Below are 20,666 nucleotides of genomic sequence, written 5' to 3' on the forward strand. Positions count from 1 at the left end.
TCGGAGAGTGTTTTGCCTATGTTCTCCTCTAGGAGTTTTATAGTTTCTGGTCTTACATTTAGATCTTTAATCCATTTTGAGTTTATTTTTGTGGATGGTGTTAGAAAGTGTTCTAGTTTCATTCTTTTACAAGTGGTTGACCAGTTTTCCCAGCACCACTTGTTAAAGAGGTTGTCTTTTTTCCATTGTATATTCTTGCCTCCTTTGTCGAAGACAAGGTGTCCATAGGTTCGTGGATTTATCTCTGGGCTTTCTATTCTGTTCCATTGATCTATATTTCTGTCTTTGTGCCAGTACCATACTGTCTTGATGACTGTGGCTTTGTAGTAGAGTCTGAAGTCAGGCAGGTTGATTCCTCCATTCTTCTTTCTCAAGATTACTTTGGCTATTTGAGGTTTTTTGTATTTCCATACAAATTGTGAAATTATTTGTTCTAGTTCTGTGAAAAATACTGTTGGTAGCTTGATAGACAAATGGGACTTAATTAAACTTAAAAGCTTTTGCACAACAAAGGAAACTATAAGCAAGGTGAAAAGACAGCCTTCAGAATGGGAGAAAATAATAGCAAATGAAGCAACAAAAGATTAATCTCAAAAATATACAAGCAACTCCTGCAGCTCAATTCCAGAAAAATAAATGACCCAATCAAAAAATGGGCCAAGGAACTAAACAGGCATTTCTACAAAGAAGACATACAGATGGCTAACAAACACATGAAAAGATGCTCAACATCACTCATTATCAGAGAAATGCAAATCAAAACCACAATGAGGTACCATTACACGCCAGTCAGGATGGCTGCTATCCAAAAGTCTACAAGCAATAAATGCTGGGGAGGGTATGGAGAAAAGGGAACCCTCTTACACTGTTGGTGGGAATGCAAACTAGTACAGCCACTATGGAGAACAGTGTGGAGATTCCTTAAAAAACTGGAAATAGAACTGCCATATGACCCAGCAATCCCACTCCTAGGCATACACACCGAGGAAACCAGATCTGAAAGAGACACATGCACCCCAATGTTCATCTCAGCACTGTTTATAATAGCCAGGACATGGAAGCAACCTAGATGCCCATCAGCAGACGAATGGATAAGGAAGCTGTGGTACATATACACCATGGAATATTACTCAGCCATTAAAAAGAATTCATTTGAATCAGTTCTAATGAGATGGATGAAGCTGGAGCCCATCATACAGAGTGAAGTAAGCCAGAAAGATAAAGACCAATACAGTATACTAACGCATATATATGCAATTTAAAAAGATGGTAACGATAACCCTACATGCAAAACAGAAAAAGAGACACAGATGTACAGAACAGACTTTTGGACTCTGTGGGAGAAGGCAAGGGTGGGATGTTCTGAGAGAAGAGCATTGTAACAAGAATACTATCAAGGGTGAAACAGATCACCAGCCCAGGTTGGATGCATGAGACAAGTGCTCTGGGCTGGTGCACTGGGAAGACCCAGAGGGATGGGATGGGGAGGGAGGCGGGAGTGGGGATCGGGATGGGGAACACATGTAAATCCATGGCTGATTCATGTCAATGTGTGGCAAAAACCACTACAATACTGTAGAGTAATTAGCCTCCAACTAATAAAAATAAATGGAAAAAAAATCATTACAGATATTCTTCTTTGATTCAACATCTATCTAGTCAGCTAGGTCAGAGAGTTTTTTAAATCACTGATTCAATCTCCTTACTCATTACTGGCCTGTTCAGACTTTTTATTTCATCATGAGTCAGTCTTGGTAGATAGTATTTTTTTAGGAATTTATCCATTTCTTTGGTGTTGTCCAATTTGTTGTCATATAATTGTAATAGTCCCTTATGATCTTTTGTATTTCTGTGGTATCAGTTATAATGTCTCTTTCTTTTTTATTTTATTTGGTTTTTTTTCCTTAGTGAATCTGGCTAAAGGTTCCTCAATTTTATCTTTTCAGAACACCAGGTCTTCATTGATTTTTTTTTTTTTTTGGTATTATAATATTAACCTTTGATCAGTAATATAAAAGAGCTATTGTTTTTCTAGCTTTTATTTCAATTATTTCCACTTTGATCTTTATTATTTCCTTCCTTCTGTTAACTTTGGACTTTGTTGTTCTTTTTCTAGTTCCTTGAGATGTAAATTAAGTTGTTTGAGATCTTTCTTTTTTCTTCATTTTGGCATTAAGCTATACTTTCCTCTTAGAGCTGCTTTTGCTTCACTTCATACTTTTTGGTATGTTATACTTCCATTTCTGCTTGCTTCCGATAGTTTTTTTTTTTTTAATTTCTCTTTTGATTTCTTCTTTGGCTCATTGGTCATTCAGGAGTATGTTAATTTCCACATATTTGTGAATTTTCTAATTTTTCTCCTGTTATTGATTTCTAGTTTCATACCATTGTGGTCAGAAAAATACTTGATGTGATTTCAGCTTTTTAAGATTGTTAAGATGTGTTTTATGACCTAACGTATGCTCTGTCCTGGAGGATGTTCTGTGACATATGAGGAGAATGTCTGTTGTGCTGCTGTTGGATAGAATGTTCTCTATATATTTGTTGGGTTCATTTGGTCTAAAGTATAGTTCAAGTTCAATGTTTCCATTGCTGACTTTGTTTTTGTCTGATCCATCCATTATTGAAAGTGGGATAGTGAAGTCCCCTACTCTTGTTGTTGCTGTTTTCCCTTTGGGTATATTAATATTTGCTTTATGTATTTAGGTGTTCTATCTACCATAATTTTAAATTAATGATGAGTTTAGATCATATTTGGAGAGCTCTTTCACAATTAAACGTGTGATGTTACATTGGTCATTATTGGTAACAAAGCTGCAGATAGGCCAATACTAGTGTGTTGCTGCTTATGTTCTACCGAAGAAAATAGCAACTTACAGTTAGAAGTTGGTGACAATTAAATAAGTTTCCCACCCAAGTTTACTGTAAATTTGTAGCCCAAATTCAGGGGCCCAATCTTAGGTCCCGTCCCCTGTCAAGTCCCACTCCAGTCCTACCCTCAGAGAGTAGAATTCGGGTGTTCGTTCATTTGTTCAGTAAACACTGAACACCAGCTCTGAGCCAGGCCTTGTGATAAATGGTGAGATCCACAGTCAAATAAGATGAGGTCACTACCTTTAAGCTGCTCACTTAAGGAAGAGCATCAGAGATACCATTCCAAAGTGCAGAATGTAAATAAGCACAGGAACATATCATCTACCCTTCCTGGTAATCTGATAAACCCAATGATGCTGAGGTTGGGGTCACTCCTGGATAGTAACACTGACTATTGCATAATAGTTTTGAAAAGACATGCATAGCATTGATCATAGAAATTCCATACCCTTCTTTCTCAGCACGCTCGCTCTCACAAATTTGTACCAAGGAAATAATTCAGGACAAAGGACAGAGTGGAACGCAGAGGTCCTTCCCTCTGCTTTTCTGGAATCTGTGAGCTCCTGAGGAAGGGGCTGGGACTTACTCAGTTTGTGGCCCCATGCTGGCACATGTTAACACTGAAAGGCCTGTTGGGTGGATGTTGGACCATCATGCAGTTCTGATGGACAAGAGAGGGAGCTGGTAGGAGGGGCAGTCCACAAGCCCTCTGCTGACCAACTTCCTGTTTTCTCTTCTAGCCACCAGGACATCAGGAAAGATGGACAAGCCGCTCATCAGCCACCAGCTGGTGGACAGTGATGGCAGCCTTGCTGAGGCCCCCAGTGAGGTTCCCAAAGTGGGCATCCTGGGCAGCGGGGACTTTGCCCGCTCCCTGGCCACCCGCCTGCTGGGCTCCGGCTTCAGTGTGGTGGTGGGGAGCCGCAACCCCAAACGCATGGCTGGGCTGTTTCCCTCAGCAGCGCGGGTGACTTTCCAGGAGGAGGCGGTGGGCTCCCCGGAGGTCATCTTCGTGGCTATGTTCCGGGAACACTACTCCACACTGTGTGGCCTCAGTGACCAGTTGGCTGGCAAGATCCTGGTGGACGTGAGCAATCCCACGGAGCGGGAGCACCTTCAGCATCATGAGTCCAATGCTGAGTACCTGGCCTCCCTTTTCCCCACCTGCGCAGTGGTCAAGGCCTTCAATGTCATCTCTGCCTGGACCCTGCAGTCTGGTCCGAGGGATGGAAATAGGCAGGTGAGTGCTGGAAGAATGCCAGCCATACTAAAAAATGTAAATGGCTAACTGTCACTGAAGGCCCTTGGAGTACCAGGCTGTTCGTGTACCTTATCTCAGCTCATCTCACAGGACTGCAAAGTCCCACTCCACAGAGTAGGGACATGTGGTGCAGAGTTGTTAATGGGTTCACTTACACCGAGTCCTAAAGCTTGGTGAGCTGGGGTTTGAACCGGAACTCCATGTTCTTCTATGATAATTTGATTTCCAAGAAGGTAAGGAGGAAAAGGTTGATGGCTTTCTTTTTACTATCTGGAGTCAAGAAGAAGAGAGATTTTGCTTTTAGGGTTGGACTTAGAAAGAAGAACCTGTTGCAGGTCCTGAGGAAGCAGGCAAGTCCCAAACTTTATCCCGTTTATTCCAAGGGCTTCCCAGAACTGAGTAGATTTCTCAGAATAGTTAACAGCAGGTTTTTCTGGAAGTGGGAAATGGCTCCAGAAAACAGCCATTGCTACATACAGTTGTTGGCAAGAGAGGCTGTAACCAAGACAAGATGGTTTTTTAATGTCAAGAGGCCACCTGCAGTTTCCTGGAGGAAGGATGCCAGGCTCCGCATGTGTATGATGCCCTCTTCCAATGAGTCCAGCTCAGACAGTTCCTCTGCCAACTCCATGCCAGGCAGTGGGTGAGCCCACAGGTCCCCAGCCCCTTTAACTGGAGGGTCCTCTTTACAGCCTGCATCTTGGGACTCTCATATGTGGACAGACAAGGGACAGTGGCTGAATGTAGACTAGCAGGGCCTGGAGGGAGCAGAACCAGCAGCTGGCTGGGGAAGCCTTTGAGGTCAGCTTTGGCCTTGGCCCTGCCTCATGCCATCAGGCACAGAAACGCGTTCCTTCTGAGGCACAGAGGTGAGAATGATGTCCCCAAACTTCAGTTTCCTCCCCTGAAAAATGTGACAATAGTGCCTACTTTCAGGCTTGTGGCAACGCTGAGGGATCACACGTGTTAAGCCTGGCACACGGTAGGTCCTGAGTCAGTGTGGGTAGAGCGGGTGACCACAGCAGTGTCAGCAAGACACATGGAGTGTCTGGGGTCAGAGGACACCAGCGGACCTGCCTGGGGGCTCACAGAGGGGAGCAGTGGGCTGCAAGGCGGGGGCTGGCTTGCGGAATGCCTCGTGTGTTGGCTGAGAGCTGCAAGGGGCAAGAGGACGTGGTCAGAGAGGACACTTGTGGCCTGAGGGATGCAGCCGCAGCCACAGCAGCACGTTCTGGGCCACATGCAAAGCCCAGCTGCTGAGCAACCCCCAGGGCAGGCCAGAGTCCTCGAGGCGCCTCTTCCAAGGGCTCCTGGGGGCTGCCTAGATGGGCGTTCTGCTTGTGGGTGCTGATGGCTATGAGCTGGGTGAGATGCTCACTGTTGAATGAGTGTTGGCCATTATCCTTGAGTAGTGGGCATTGCTGGGTCAGAGACAGGGAGACCACAGGGACCCGAGGAAAGGCCTTTGGGCTGGGAGTCAGGGCCACCTTCTGCTCCAGCTGTACCTTACCTGGCAGCTTGCTGGGCCTCAGTTTCCTCGGCTACATAGAGAGGAGTTTGGCCAGGAGGCTCTCTGAGGCCCCACCCAGGGACCCCATCTGATGCCTCCCACCTCCCTCCCCACAGGTGCCCGTCTGCAGTGACCAGCCGGAAGCCAAGCACACTGTTTTGGAGATGGTGCGGGCCATGGGCTTCACCCCTGTGGACATGGGGTCCCTGGCCTCAGCCCGGGAGGTGGAGGCCATGCCCCTGCGCCTCTTCCCAGGCTGGAAGGTGCCCGCTCTCCTGGCCCTGGGGCTCTTCATCTTCTTCTACGCCTACAACTTTGTCCGGGACGTGCTGGAGCCCTACGTGCAGGAGGGCAAGAACAAGTTCTACAAGCTGCCCGTGTTCGTGGTCAACACGACCCTGCCCTGCGTGGCCTACGTGCTGCTGTCGCTGGTCTATCTGCCCGGCGTGCTGGCCGCTGCCCTGCAGTTGCGCCGGGGCACCAAATACCAGCGCTTCCCCGACTGGCTGGACCACTGGCTGCAGCACCGCAAGCAGATCGGCCTGCTCAGCTTCCTCTGCGCGGCCCTGCACGCGCTCTACAGCCTCTGCCTGCCGCTGCGCCGCTCCCACCGCTACGACCTGGTCAACCTGGCCCTCAAGCAGGTACGGCCCTTGGGAGTCGTCTCCTGCCAGTCATGGTGCCGGCTGTCCCCTAGGGACACCCCGCCACTTGTCATCTGCCAGTTCTGCCCAGTGGCACAGCGGTGGAGAATCTGCCTGCCAATGCAGGAGACGCAAGAGTTGGGGGTTTGATCCCTGGGTTGGGAAGATCCCCCGGAGGAGGGAATGGCTGCCCGCTGCAGTAGTCTTGCCTGGAGGATCCCACGGACAGAGGGGCCTGGTGGGCCACACTGAGGGCAGCTCCATCCCTCTAGGTTCCCAGTGTCATCCTCGACCACCTTAGGTATCCCACGTCTATTACAGTGATTCTTTGTACTCCAGCTTCAAAGTGGGCCTTCAGTACCTTGGCGGGGGCTGCAAAGTGTCAGACATGACTAAGCACACAGCACCATCCTGCCAGACGGGGCCGTGTCCACACCCTGCTGTCCAAGATTCTGAGTATCGGTGAACAAAGCATCAAAGTCTCTATGCGCCCAAGTCAGGGAGACTTAAAGTGTAGCTATAAGTTACAGAGGGTATTTAGAAGGTAGTTATCACTATGGAGGGCTTCCCAGGTGGCACAGTTGTAAGGAATCGGCCTGCCAATGCAGGAGATGTGGGTTCGATCCCTGGATTGGGAAGGTTCCCTGGAGGAGGGAATGGCACCCCACTCCAGTATTCTTGCCGGGAGAATCCCATGGACACGGGGCTTGGCGGGCTATATACATGGGGTCGCAAAGAGACACAACTGAGCACACGTGCCTATTGCTAAGGAGGAAAAGAAAACGGGAGAAGGGTGGGGTGCACCCTTAAAGGGTGGTGTAGGAGTGCTGGAGCAGGTGATATGTGAGCACCGGTTGGAAGGAGAGGAGCTACCTGGCACCTTTGAGGAACAGCAAAGAGGACCTCTTGGTGGAGCCCAGGGAGGCAGTGGTGGGTGAGACCTGGGAGGCTGGAGCCACACCAGGGAGGCCTTGAAGGCAAGGAAGGGCTTTGGCCTTAGACTCTCAGCCAACGAAAGGTTTTGAGTAGAGGACTGATGATCCATCCGGGGTTTTAATTGGCTCACTCTGCTGCCAGGTGGAGAAGATAGAAGATCTTCTAACTTGATCAGATGAAGATGCTGGGAGATCAGTTAGGAGGCTATGCAGGAACCCTGACGAGAGGCGAGGGAGGCTTGGAATGGGGTGGGTGCAGCAGAGGGGCAAGAACGTACTGAAGGCATATTTTGAAGCCTGAGTCACAGGATTGCTGTAATAGACTTGGGATAAATGAGGTGCTCAGGTTCTTAGCCTGAATACCTAGGGGGATGGAGTTACCGTCATCTGAGATGGGGAAGGCTGCAGAAATATGTTTTTTTTTTGGAGGGGTGGGCACATTAATTATGCATTTAGGAAAGGCAGATGGTGCTCGTTTGCCATCAGGATTCCTGGGAATGCAGGGCCTTCAGGCCAAGCCAGACAGCACCACAGGCAGCCTCCCCTGGTACCTGTACCCACAGAAATAGGCCCCCCAGATGCTTCCTCCTGGTTTACAAACTCACAGGGCCTGGTTCTGACTCCAAAGCTCAGGTCTGCAAGCAACACTGCTTTTCTTTATTTTCCCTAACCTGCTTGATTCTACCTCTAGCCCTCAGCCTCTGGCCTGGTGTGTGGGTCCTACGCACTCCAGGACACTTAAGTCATCCAATGAGACCCTTCTCATCCACCCGTGGTTCCAACTGCAGTTTTGTTCTTGCTGGGGAAGCAGGGGTCCTACGGAGGCTGTGCCCTCCCCAGGTACCTCTGCCATGCAGCCATCTGCTCAGAGGTCTGGCCTCTTCCCAGAGCAGGACTGTGGGGCAAGGTGGGCCCGCTTCCTGGGAACCACAGACCTCAGCCCTACTCACATGGGTTCCTGCTTCCCTGCTTGCAGCTTCTCAAATGCCCTTGTCCTTCTCCACCCATGGACACCTGGCATCATTGCATCTGTAGGCTTGGGCTTTCATAAGAGAAAGTTGGAACCCAGACTTCAGGTGCAAAAGCAAGACACCTGCTGGGAACGAGAAAAAAAGGGAAAAATAATGGTCACACACTCTTTAAAAAGAGCTTACAATGTTCTAAGTAGCATTCTAAGAGCTTTACATACCCAGTGTGAATTCATTTAGCCTTTATCTCTATAAGGCAGATGCTGTACTACCCTTGTTTTACAAGTGCTAAAACTGAGGCATGGTGAGCTTAAGTTACTTGGCCAAAGTCACACAGCCAGTAAGGGGCTGAGGTGGGATGCAGATCCAGCCATTCTCTTCCAGATCCAAGTTCATGCCCATGTAATTTCTACAGGGAAAACACGTCCAAATTACCAGTTGAGTAAGTGATCCCAGAGCTCATTCATTCACTGAGTTCTACTCTACCAGGCCCTAAGGCCACAGGATGAAATAAGACAGTCTCATCCTCCCCTTAGCTGGCACAGGGTGGCATGCAGGCCTGCGGCCCAGAACCCTGGACTCTTGTCCTCTAGCATCACTGATGGGAACAAAGAGCTTGGCCTTGAGCAAGTCATAGACCCTCCTCGGTTCTCAGCACCCCGGTGGAGATGGAGGACTTCCCCAGTGCTGGTGGTTTTGATGCGCTCTGATATTCTCCCCTGGGCAGGAGGTCCTGCATAGCTCCCTGGGGTATGGCACAGTGCTTGCTGCCCAGGAGGTGGGAGATCTGGGTGGCAGGTATTCCAGGCAGCGGGTAGGGAAGAAGGTGATGCCCCCTTCCCAGCAGAGCATGAGGCAAACCCCTGGCTGCCCCTTCCCCCGCTCACCTCTGACTGCCACTCTCCAGATTCTCTGCCCTGCAAAGGCGCTTTCTAGTTTTGTTTTTGGTTCATTCATGTATTTATTTTTGGCCGTGCTGGGTCTTTGTTGTCGCGTGGGCTTTCTCTAGGTGAGGCAAGCGGGGGCTACCCTTTGTTGCCGTGTCCAGACCTCTCATTGCAGTGGCTTCTCTGGTTGCTGAGCACATGCTCTGGGCTCACGGGCTCAGCAGTTGCGGTGCGCGGGCTCTAGGCGCTCCGTTTTCAGTAGTTGTCACTCCCGGACCCTAGGGCTCATGGGCTTCAGCGGTGGCTTGCAGGCTCTAGAGTGTGGGCTCAGGAGCTATGGCACACGGGCTTCTTTGCCCTGCAGCATGTGGAATCGACTGGACCAGGGATCAAACCCATGTCCCCTGTCTTGCAGGCAGATTCTTATCCACTGTGCCACCAGGGACGTCCCCACATCTCTTCTTGATATTATGTTAATATAGTTTTGCCATGATGCAAATACCAAGGCACAGAGGGGCAAGTACAAGGTCATTTTCCCTGAGTTTCAAAGCCCTGTAAGGCTGCAGGCCCCAGTGGAGGTTGCCAGGCAACCATCACTCCCACAGGATGGGATCAGAGACAGATAGCAAAGTCACGCGAAGGGGCCGAACCTTGTTCTGCAGTGTTCTGAAGGGCAGAGCCAGGGCTGCTGTGGGTATGTCGGGGTTGGGGGCGGGGGGGTGGGGGTGGCGTTTAACAGCAGAGCAGCCCAGAAGTAGGAGGCACACCCAAGAAATGATGAGTTGCCTGAACCTGGAGGTTCAGATACTGGATAGTCCGCGGGTCAACCGTGCCCTCAGGCTCCAAGACTGGGCATCTGAGGTTGTTCTGCATTCAGCCCCTAACAGCAGGGCTCTGGGGGCAGTTTGTGACCGGTGACTTTCCCAGTCTGCCCTCGGGCTGCCCTCTCAGGGCCTGCAGGAGGCAGGCACTCACCACCTTGGCTGCCCGACTGGAGGGACAGGAGCACGCTAGTCTGGGCATAGGAAACACAGATTTCCTTTAACCCCAAGTCCCCAGATTTGGAGACGCAGCTGTATACCAGCCGCAGAGAAGACCTCTGAGACCATGTTTATCGACAGTATTAACAGTATTACCAGCGGTAACTAGCACTTTCTGACTTACTTCCATGGTAAATCACATTTCATTTATTAGTGCTTTCTGATTTACTTGTATGGTGCCTTAGAAATATATTTTAAGATCAAAATTAATATCAAAGAAAATGTTTTTATGCACACACTGTCTTCTTCTTCCCCTCACCCCAAATCTAGTCTAAACTGTCAGAGAGAACTGTCTAGATCTCACATGTGATCACGTCACTGCTGAAAAGCATTCGGTGACCCAGGATAAGGACAGACCCTTCACAATGCATCTGGGCTCTGTCCCCAGCCTCATCTCCCCAGTGCTTCTTTGACACGTCACAATGAGGTCCCATATTGTTCTCTGAATGGGCAGAGCTCATTCCTCCAGCTTGGATGCCCCAACCTGGGACACCCTGGGAGTCTGACAAACTCCTATTCCTCCTTCAAAACCCAACCTCTATTAAGCCTTTCCAGCCATTCTCCCATTTCCCATTCCCACCTCCGTAATCTGTTGTGTTTGGGCCACATATCTATGATATTTCTTTTGCATCACTGTGTAATCACTCATTGACATGTCTGCCCAGCCTAGATTCCCATGACTGGGTGGGTCTTCCACCCCTTGAGGTCCATGGTTCCTAACACAGAGTCCCAGTGCATGTTCACTGAGTGACTGTTAGCTTGGCCACCATGAAGCTAACACCAGGCATCTCTCAAGAGAAGTCTGGGTAGAGCTTGGGGAAAGAACTAGCCTAACTTTCCAGCTGCCATTAAGACCAACAGCACCAGCCATTTATTATATTAATCATCTACTATGTGCCAGTCACATGCTTCTCACTTCACACACATCATCCATTTAGTCTTTGCAATAACAGAGAGAGGTGCCGGTACTCTGGAAAGTGACTGCCTGGATCTCAGGACTGCCCCCCAGCAGCAGAGCCAGCATTGGAACCCGGGCCTTGGGACAGCGAAGCCATTCTCACCAGCACCCTAGACTTACCCTTCTCCCACCTTACCATATTCTCTGGGTTTGGCTGGAGGTCAGCATCACCCTCTTGCCAACCACCACCCACTCTTGGGACATGGTGAGCTTTCTGGTCTCCTGTCCTTGAGCCCTTCTGCCTCTAACCTGAAACCTACAGGGAAAGGAAATGTCGTGCGTGGATGCCAGCGTTCCATCTCTTGTTGATGCGCGCTGTCCTCATCGTGTCAAGGCAGCCAGCTTGATTAGCTCTGAACGTGGGAGAATCCCTAGGGGAGTGGAGAGCCATCGAATCTATGTCCCGGTTAGCCGCGTGTGACCCTGGTCGCTGGGAGCCCTGAGAACAGCGCTGTGGTTGGAGGAGACCCCCACGGCCTACTGTCCAGATGCTCACACAGGCTCCTCACCACCCACGACTCCCTCGCCTGCCTCACCCAAACCCTTCCCAGCATCACTGCTGACTGGAAATATTAGGGAAAAAACAAGACATTTTGCAAGCAAATGTGGTGTGTGTCATCATCCAGACTCTTGTGACATTAACTGCCTAATCTTACCAAAATGCAGGAGGGAGTGAATAATGAAGTATATCTGAAGAGCAAACAACTCGGAACATGGGAATGACTTACAAGCAGCAGTCATTAGTCATGGGAAGGTGTGAGTAAGCCTCCACCAGGCTCAGGTAGGAGGGAGACCTCCCAGCCCCCTTCAGGGTAATATCCGGCCCCGCCTTCCCTAGCTAGTGATGACATTTGTTTGGTGAGGGAGTAAAATTCTGGGATTTCAGACACGAGCTCTTCCTGCTCTGTCACTGGAGAAATGGGGGCCCAGAGCTGGAGTTGCCCAGAGTTTCACAGGACTCGTGGTCAGGGTGAGAACCTGGGTATGCAAACTCCTGGTCCTTTTGTGGCTTAATGACACCAGCGAGAGCCAGCCTGCCCTGAAATAGAACAGAGTCCATCGTTTTTCACAAATGGCAGGAAAAGTACTCAATGGATGGCATTGGCTCAGTTTCTTTCAACTTTTTCTCATAAGCTTTTCAACCATTTTTGCTCAGCCCACTAGATTCATTTTTATTATTACATCTCCTAGCTGCACTGGGGTTATTTTTTTTTCCGTCTGCTGAAATAGTTTCTCAAAAACCTGACTGACTCTGTTTTGCAAAGCAGAGACATGCCTGCTAAAGCCTGGTCATGTTTCTTAAGGGAAATGCTGTTCCTTGTCCTGTGGGTAGAACCGAAGCACCAGCATTTCCCAGTGTTCTGAGAGAACACCTTGACCTCCAGGAACTCTGCTACCTGGTCTAGTTGGGAAATGATATTTTTAATAGGAGGATCTGTCAGCCTGGCTTGGAGGGGGCTCAGGTGCAAGGGCACTCCCCGTGGGGAGGAAGGGAGTGGACACCTCTGGGCCTGCAGTGGCTCGTCAATGGGTGCATCCCTGGGGCTCAGTGGGGGATCTGGAACTCTATGAGGGCAGGTGTCTTTGCTGTCTGTGGCCTAGGGCCTAGCACACAGATCAGTTCAGTTCAGTTCAGTCGCTCAGTCGTGTCTGACTCTTTGTGACCCCATGGACTGCAGCACGCCAGGCTTCCCTGTCCATCACCAACTCCCAGAGCTTAATCAAAACATGTCCATTGAGTCAGTGATGCCATCCAACCATCTCATCTGTCATCCCCTTCTCCTCCTGCCCTCAGTCTTTCCCAGCATCAGGGTCTTTTCAAATGAGTCAGTTCTTCACATTAAGTGGCCAAAGTATTGGAGTTTCAGCTTCAGCATCAGTCCTTCCAATGAATATACAGGACTGATTTCCTTTAGGATGGACTGGTTGGATCTCCTTGCTGTCTAAGGGACTTTCAAGAGTCTTCTCCAACACCACAGTACAAAAGTATCAATTTTTCGGCACTCAGCCTTCTTTATGGTCCAACTCTCACATCCATACATGACCACTGGAAAAACCATAGCTTTGACTAGATGGACGTTTGTTGGCAATGTAACGTCTCCACTTTGTAATATGCTGTCTAGGCTAGTCATAGCCTTTCTTCCAAGGAGTAGCGTCTTTTAATTTCATGGCTGCAATCACCATCTACAGTAATTTTGGAGCCCAAGAAAATAAAGTCTGTCACTGTTCCCACTGTTTCTCCATCTATTTGCCATGAAGTGATGGGACCAGATGCCATGATCTTAGTTTTCTGAATATTTAGCTTTAAACCAGCTTTTTCACTCTCCTCTTTCACTTTCATCAAGAGGCTGTTTAGTTCTTTCTTTGCTTTCTGCCATAAGGGTGGTGTCATCTGCATATCTGAGGTTATTGATATTTCTCCCGTCAATCTTGATTCCACCTCGTGCTTCATCCAGCCCAGCATTTCTCATGATGTACTCTGCATATAAGTTAAATAAGCAGGGTGACAATATACAGCCTTGATGTACTCCTTTCCTGATTTGGAGCCAGTCTGTTGTTCCATGTACAGTTCTAACTCTTGCTGCTTGACCTGCATACAGGTTTTTCAGGAGGCAGGTCAGGTGGTCTGGTATTCCCATCTCTTAAAGAATTTTCACAGTTTGTTGTGATCCACACAGTCAAAGGCTTTGGTGCAGTCAATAAAGCAGAAGTAGATGTTTTTCTGGAACTCTCTTGCTTTTTGATGATCCGATGGATGTTGGCACAGTAGGTGCTTCCTTAGTGCTCATGGGTCTGCTTGGTGAGTGGATTTGGCCTCTGCTGTGTAGCAGTGGTTGATGTCATGGCAGTCCGAGGGCAGGTTGGAAAAGAACTTCCAGACACAGAGCATTTCAGATGGGAGTGAGTTTATTAAGAACAAAGAGTTGAGGTAGTGTGGGGGCGGTGAGCACAGTGGGCCAACCTCCTGACAGACCAGGGAGAGAGGATGGGACGCTGTTAGAACAGCTGGTCAGCTCAAGGGAGAGCTGATGCTTTCCATGGATTGGTAGCCAATTTTTATGGCCTCAAGACAAAGAAAATTCCTGCTGGAAGGGTGGCATCAGGTGATTGGTTTGGGCACAATAGGGTGAGTACCAGTGGGGAGGGGTTGGGAGGAGGGGCATTTTTGCCTAATTTGGAGTCAGGAATCTGGCCAGTAAGGATCAGGGCGGGTTTTGGCAATGGTTACAATGAGGCTCAGTCAGTTCCAGAGGTGACCTTGGATCTGGGCTCTGCATCAGAGGCCTCACACCTGTGACTTCAGTATGGGACTCCACAATTGAGTCAAAGCTATATTCCTCAGCCAGAAATGAGGAGCTGGGTGGGAAGATGGGAGCTGGGGGCTAGTTAGGAAACGTTGAGGGGTTTGGTGTCTGTGTGTCTGGAGTATGAACCAGTGATGGGGGCAGCTTGGGGGACCAAGGGTCCGGGTGAGAAGGCTGGGAGGGGAGGTGGGCAGCAGGGGCAGCAGCCCGCCTCGCTGATGGGATTCTGAGCTCGCAGAGCTCATCCCTCCTCTGGGGGACCTGGGCACCCGAAAACCTTGAGAGATGGTCGTGTTTGGAGGTTCTTTGTGTCTTGTCAAATTCTCTGGCTCCTTACTCTTGGCTCTCGTGGCTGCTCTGGTTGACTGGCCCCAGGCAAATTTGTGAAAGCTGTGGGAAGGGAGCCATGTCTTCGGAGCCCGCTGCCTGGCTCCTAAGCTCAGCTCTGCCATCTCCTGAGGTGTGTGTGACCACGGCAAGGTAACTTGATCTCTGTGCCTCGTTTCCCTCATCTGAAAAACGGGGACAGTAATGAACTCTCCCTCACAGGGTCGTTCTAAGGATCAGGTGAGCTGATACCTGCAAAGCGCTTCAAACAGAGCTAGACACACATTACATGAGGTGGAAAGTAGAAATGTTGGTTGTTACTGTGTTTCTCCCATCCCAAATTCCTCACTGGCCCAAATCCCAGGGCATCGACCTTGGCCACAGTGTTCATGGTTTTCCTTCCATCTGTACCAGGTCTTGACCAATAAAAGTCACCTCTGGAATGAGGAGGAAGTGTGGCGGATGGAGATCTACGTGTCCCTGGGAGTGCTGGCCCTCGGCATGCTGTCCCTGCTGGCTGTCACCTCACTGCCGTCCATCGCGAACTCACTCAGCTGGAGGGAGTTCAACCTTGTCCAGGTGAGGGAGCCTGGGCCCTGCCTCTCCCGCGCACGCGCCTTCCCATCCCCATGCTGCCTGGGTTTTCATAATCTGTGCAACAGAACCGCTCAGTCCGGTGTCCCGGGAGCCTGGCAGGTTCACCCGGGTCTCCCGAGAAAGGGGCTGCCTGGGACCAGCTCATCTTCACCACATCTGGGGAAGCCAGATTTAGGCATGTGAAAAAAACAGATGGCAGAACGTTGAACCCTGGACTACACATTCTCAGTTTCTGCAATTCTTGGGCTTCTGAAACAAAATCCCATAACATGGAGTCACTGGACATGTCGCTGATCTGGCCAGGGAGTCAGCGAGCCCTTGAGTGAATCTAGCGGCCCACCCAGCACCCTCTGCTCAACCGGGCCCTGTTATTCCCTTTGACCTCTTGAGTCATGCACAATGGATAGGAAGTGGGCATGAGGGTCTCCAATTTATAAGAAATAAACCACAGCATTTTCTAAAGGACACCGCTCTATGGAAAAGGACATGTGGGGTCAAATACATTTGGGAAAAGATCCGCTGCCCCTGAGTTAGTCACAATGCACTTTGGCACATCAAATTAATGTCTACCACAAGCAAACCCTGTTCAGCCGACTTATTTGAGTCGTAGCACCCTCCCTACCCCACTTCCCCCCCCCCCACCACCACCCACATAACAGCTATCTACACTCTACAGAACACACTTAGGAATCTGCTACTAGTGGCGAAGGTTCTTCATGCATTTATTCTCTCAGTGTTTACTGAACACACACTCTGCACCCAGCATTGTGCTAGACCTGCGAACAAGCCAGGCATGCACGTGTGCATATGCCCAGATGCTCAGTCATGTCTGACTCTCTGTGACCCCATGGACTGTAGCCCCCTTAGGCTCCCGTGTCTGTGGGATTTCCCAGGCAAGAATGCTGGAGTGGGTTGCTGTTTCATCCTCTAAAGCCAGGCATAGCCATATTTTAATTTTAAGGACAACTGGGAAGGGACATTTGCATTCCTCTGGCATCGCCCACTGTTCTCTATACAGAGCACGTGGTCAGCCCCCGGTACTGACACGCTAGCTCACCCACTCCAGTGAAGAGTGCTGATTAATACCGGGTTCTAACATGGACGTGGTATCAGGGCAGGGAACAGCTATCACTCCCACCCCCACTGCCGACAAACATCTGTTGCATATCTTCTCTGTGCAGCAAGGACACAGCATGAGATTCCAACAGGGACACCAATGGTGCGGTACTCTTATGTAATCCAAGTTAATTGTTCCCTAACTGGGGACGCGTGCACAGCCTAGAACAAGACGGAGTTGCAGTGTTTTATATGTCAGTTTCTGACTGTCACTAGCTCTGCGCATCTTGGAAGGTCTCTGGAGGAATGCTCAGGCCTGACGACATGCTGGCAAAAGAGGGGAAGAAAGAATTTTGTTTATCTGCCACTAATCCTCATGTGTCAAACACCCAAATCTGGGATTTTCCAGTTCCTGCCTGGAGTCTGCCGGGGTACATGGTTTATCCACAATTAAAACAGACTGCAGTTTGCTCCCCTCACCAGAAAGTTGCTTCCTTAAGCAGCCATAGATTACAAGCCCCGGCTCCTGCTGCCAGAGAAAGCCGGGGGATTTGGTTTTGTTAACAAAAGCTGACAGGGACCTCAGCAGCCGCTCTGCTTTACATGCTGAAGAGTTGAAATACAAATAGGAAAGTCCTGCTGATGCTGCAGGAAGAGGGGGGTGGAAGGCCGAGAGAGGGGTGGAAAGGCAGGGTTTTACTTGTGGAAATCCAGTGCCCACATTCTGTCCTCAAATGCTTTATCTCCCAAGGGCTGACATGGAGAAGGAACAGAGTTGTTCCAGCTCTGGAACCATGGGCAGATCATGTGCGCTCCCTAAGCCTTACCTTACACTCTTGTGGAGTGAAGTGAATTCCCTCCAGAGTGAATACTGCGACTCACTGTGCAAGACTATGTGTAAAACACACATACAAAGTGATTCGCCATTATTCTCAGGGCATGTGGCCACATTTCCATGATCACTAAGCCACCAACTGCCCATTTCTGAGCCCAGTAGGAAGCAGGAAAAGACTGAACAGTTGAGTCACTCAGCACTCAGGGGAGGCCAAGAGACTCCCCTGAGGGCCTTAGAATGGTCCAAGGCAGGTTTGCAAACTGCAGTGGACACTCATTGATGGGTCATGAAATCAATTTTTGGTCTACAACAAGCTTTTTAAATATGAAATAGAGTAGAATGTCTCCCAAAATGTCAGGGCACTTCACATGTTCTAAGCACAGACATCTTTTTTTTCAGTTGTATCAGTTCAGTAATTATAGATACATATGTGGATAGATGTCATTGTGTACTGGGCGGTAATGAAAATGCGATTCTTATGGTGAGCTGACATCAAAAAGTTAGAAATGCAGATACCCAGGACTACCCCGACCTATGGGTTGGCTCTAGAATCTGTCTTTATAAGCTCTTTGAGTGACTTGAGTGCATGCCATGTGGTGTGTGACAGTCTGAGATGGTGGAGCCAGCAGACCTGGGTTTCAGTCCCAAGACCACTACTTACCAGCCCTGCACCGCTAGACAGTTTCCGAGCCTCTCCGAGCATCCAGACTGTGTCCTGACTGTCTGTGTCCGCCTCCTGTAGTCATTGGGAGAATCTGTGTTGAGGACGTGTATAGTGCATGACACATGCCTCCAATGGTGGCTGTCTAGTTTTTGACGTGAGCTTCTCCGTAAGGTACACACTGCTTTATAACGAGGAGTACCCCGACCACATTTCCTTCCCCAGCCAAGAATGACTGTCACCACGGCCTGGAAACTGACTGTGGAGACAACGTGGTTCCCAGTGGGCCTGGCCTGACCCCTGGGTCTGTAATGATTTACTGAGCTGCAAGCCATCAGAACAGTGTGTGGATGCAACAAGTTGACCTGTGTGTACGTTCCTGACACTGTTTTCAAAGTTTTTAATTTGGGGTTTTGTTTGGATGTTTTTGTTGCTGTTGTTTTGGGCTGTGCCAACTGCTCCTAATTAAGCCAGTTAAACATGGTCAGATTGCAGAATACCAGGTCAGTGCAGCTCAACTGGAAAAGGAACTAGGGTTCAGCTCTTAGCACCTCGGTTCTGCCCCATAGTTAGAGGAGCTTCCTGTGGCCTTGCCCCTCTAGCCACTTGCCTGAGATAATAGCGGAGGCCTGCTCTGATCCCAGCCTTGTGAGCAACGGTCCAAAGCCCCTGCCCACCACAGTAACTGGGCACTGGCAGGAGCCAGCAACACCCTGGTGGTTTCTTTCCCACTAACAAGCTTACATCTAATAGAAATGGCCTTAGCTTGTTGTGGGAGTCATTAATTGCCGCAAGACCATGCCTCCCTTTGGTTGTTCTGGGGTTTTTAAATTGTTCCCAAGGAGAGTGAGTTTTAGGGAAACAAACTTGCTGGAGTCATCCAGGCTTCTCGTTGGGATTGGAATGTCAAAAGGCCCTTTGTCATTGGCCGGTGTTTGGCTGTCAGCCCTCCCTGTGAGCCATCAGCCCGAGGCTGGGCCCTCCTGCCATCCGTCACCGTGGGATTCTGGATGGTGAAGGGAAGAGGATGTCTGAACGGGAGCAGGTCTTTATTGTCTCCCAGGGCATGTCTTGTTTGCCCAGCACAGTCCATCACTCTCCAAATCAGGGCCAGGGACAGTGGAGAGCATGGGCGAAACACTGGAGCCCCAGGACATGTCACCAAGGGAGGTGTCTAGGCCTCACTGGGCCTGCCAGGACTCGCTCCTGGGCCAGGGTGGATTCTCACTGCTGCAGCATCTGGGAGGGCATCACAGTGCAGAGTGTGAGCCCATTCAGGCCCTGGGTAGGTCTTTGTCAAAGGAACAGAGAGGACCGGGTCCACCTGCATCAAATAGCCTGAGCAGAGGGGCCACAAAGACATCTCAGCCTGGAGCTAGACGGTCTCAGGTGAGGAAAGTCTCCCAAACTGGTGATTCTTAGTCCTGTCTGCAAACAGCATCCTTGCTGAGCTTGTAAAAGCTACCAATGTCTGAGCCCCATCCCAAACCAATTTAATCTGAATTCCTAGGACTGACGCTTGGGCATTAAGATGTTCCCCAAGCTCCCCAAGTGATGTTACTATGCAGCCAGATTTGAAAACAGTCTCCGGCTGTGAAAAGGCACATCCCAGCCATCTCAGCAAAACCCAGTGAGTTCATCTGAGTGAGGAGAGCACTGGTTTGGGACTTGGAAGTTGTTTGGGAAATATCGGGGTGGTTGGAAGGCTAGTTGAAGATTTATTCCTGATGGAGACTTACTCTGTGGTCTAGTGGTGAGGACTCTGTGCTTGTAGTTAGCACTCTTCAAGACCCTACTTTCAGCTACTTGGGACATATACCAGAAGTGGAATTTCCAGAGCACATGGTGACTGTTTTTTAATTCACTGAGGGATCACCATTACCATCTTCTGCTGTGGCCGCACTCTTTCCATTCCCACTAGCAGCAAGTGTTCCAATTTCTCCACATCCTCACCAACACTTTTCTTGTTTTGTTTTGAATAATAGCCCTCCTAATGGATGTGGAGTGGTTTTGATTTACATTTTCCTGATGTTGGGCATCTCTTCATGTGTTTACTGACCATTCATATATCTTCTTTGGAGAAATTTCTGTTCAAGTCCTTTACCTATTTTTTAATTAGGCTGTTTGTTTTTGTTGTTGTTGAGTTCAAGAGTTCTCTATGTATTCTGGATATTAATCCCAAATATTTTCTCAATGCTGGGAACTTCTTTAACCCGAGTCTTCATTATCAATAGATCAGAACTTAGAAAAAGCTAGTGTGGTTCAGAAGTTGCTAGGAGATTTGGAATTCTTGACAGGTCTGGAAGTGACTCTGGTTACATGTAACTCACAGTCAAGAAGCCTCCCATTTGGGGGCCAACTTTTTCATGTGACACCTGAAGTAGCTGTGGGTAGCACAGAGCCAACCGTGGTCTTTCCCAACAGGCTCTACTGAGCCAAGAAGTTGTCAAGGATGTGACAAAAAGATCCTTGAAGTGGTCACAAAGCCAAGAAGAACCAGAGCTGGCTAAGGAAGAATAGAGATGGGATCTTTTGGCAGCTAGTATTTTTTTTCTTGTTCAGTCACTAAGTCCTGTCCAACTCTTTGCGACCCCATGGACTGTAGCCTGACAGGCTCCTCTGTCCATGGGATTTTCCCAGGCAAGAATACTGCAGTGGGCTGCCATTTCCTTCTCCAGGGGATCTTCCCCACCCAGGGATCGAGCTCAGTAGTTGCTGCTCCTGGGCTCTAGAACACAGGCTCAGTAATTGTTGTGTACCAGCATAGTTGCTCTGAGGCATGTGGGATCTTCCTCCATCAGGGTCAAA

General features: G+C 49.4%; 1 protein-coding gene across 2 annotated transcripts in view; it reads left to right on the forward strand.

Annotated features, from left to right (window-relative positions):
- The window catches only part of STEAP3 (STEAP3 metalloreductase), a 52,314-nt gene that overhangs the window by 26,904 nt on the left and 4,744 nt on the right, over positions 1-20,666 (forward strand). For both annotated transcript variants that reach the window (XM_043894433.1, XM_043894434.1), the window contains exons 2-4: positions 3,615-4,114; positions 5,762-6,289; positions 15,124-15,288. In XM_043894433.1, coding sequence (XP_043750368.1) covers positions 3,615-4,114; positions 5,762-6,289; positions 15,124-15,288 — 1,193 coding nt within the window. The remainder of the gene's footprint in view (positions 1-3,614; positions 4,115-5,761; positions 6,290-15,123; positions 15,289-20,666) is intronic.

Source organism: Cervus elaphus, chromosome 33 (assembly GCF_910594005.1).
Source record: "Cervus elaphus chromosome 33, mCerEla1.1, whole genome shotgun sequence".
In the NCBI taxonomy this organism is placed as follows: domain Eukaryota; kingdom Metazoa; phylum Chordata; class Mammalia; order Artiodactyla; family Cervidae; genus Cervus; species Cervus elaphus.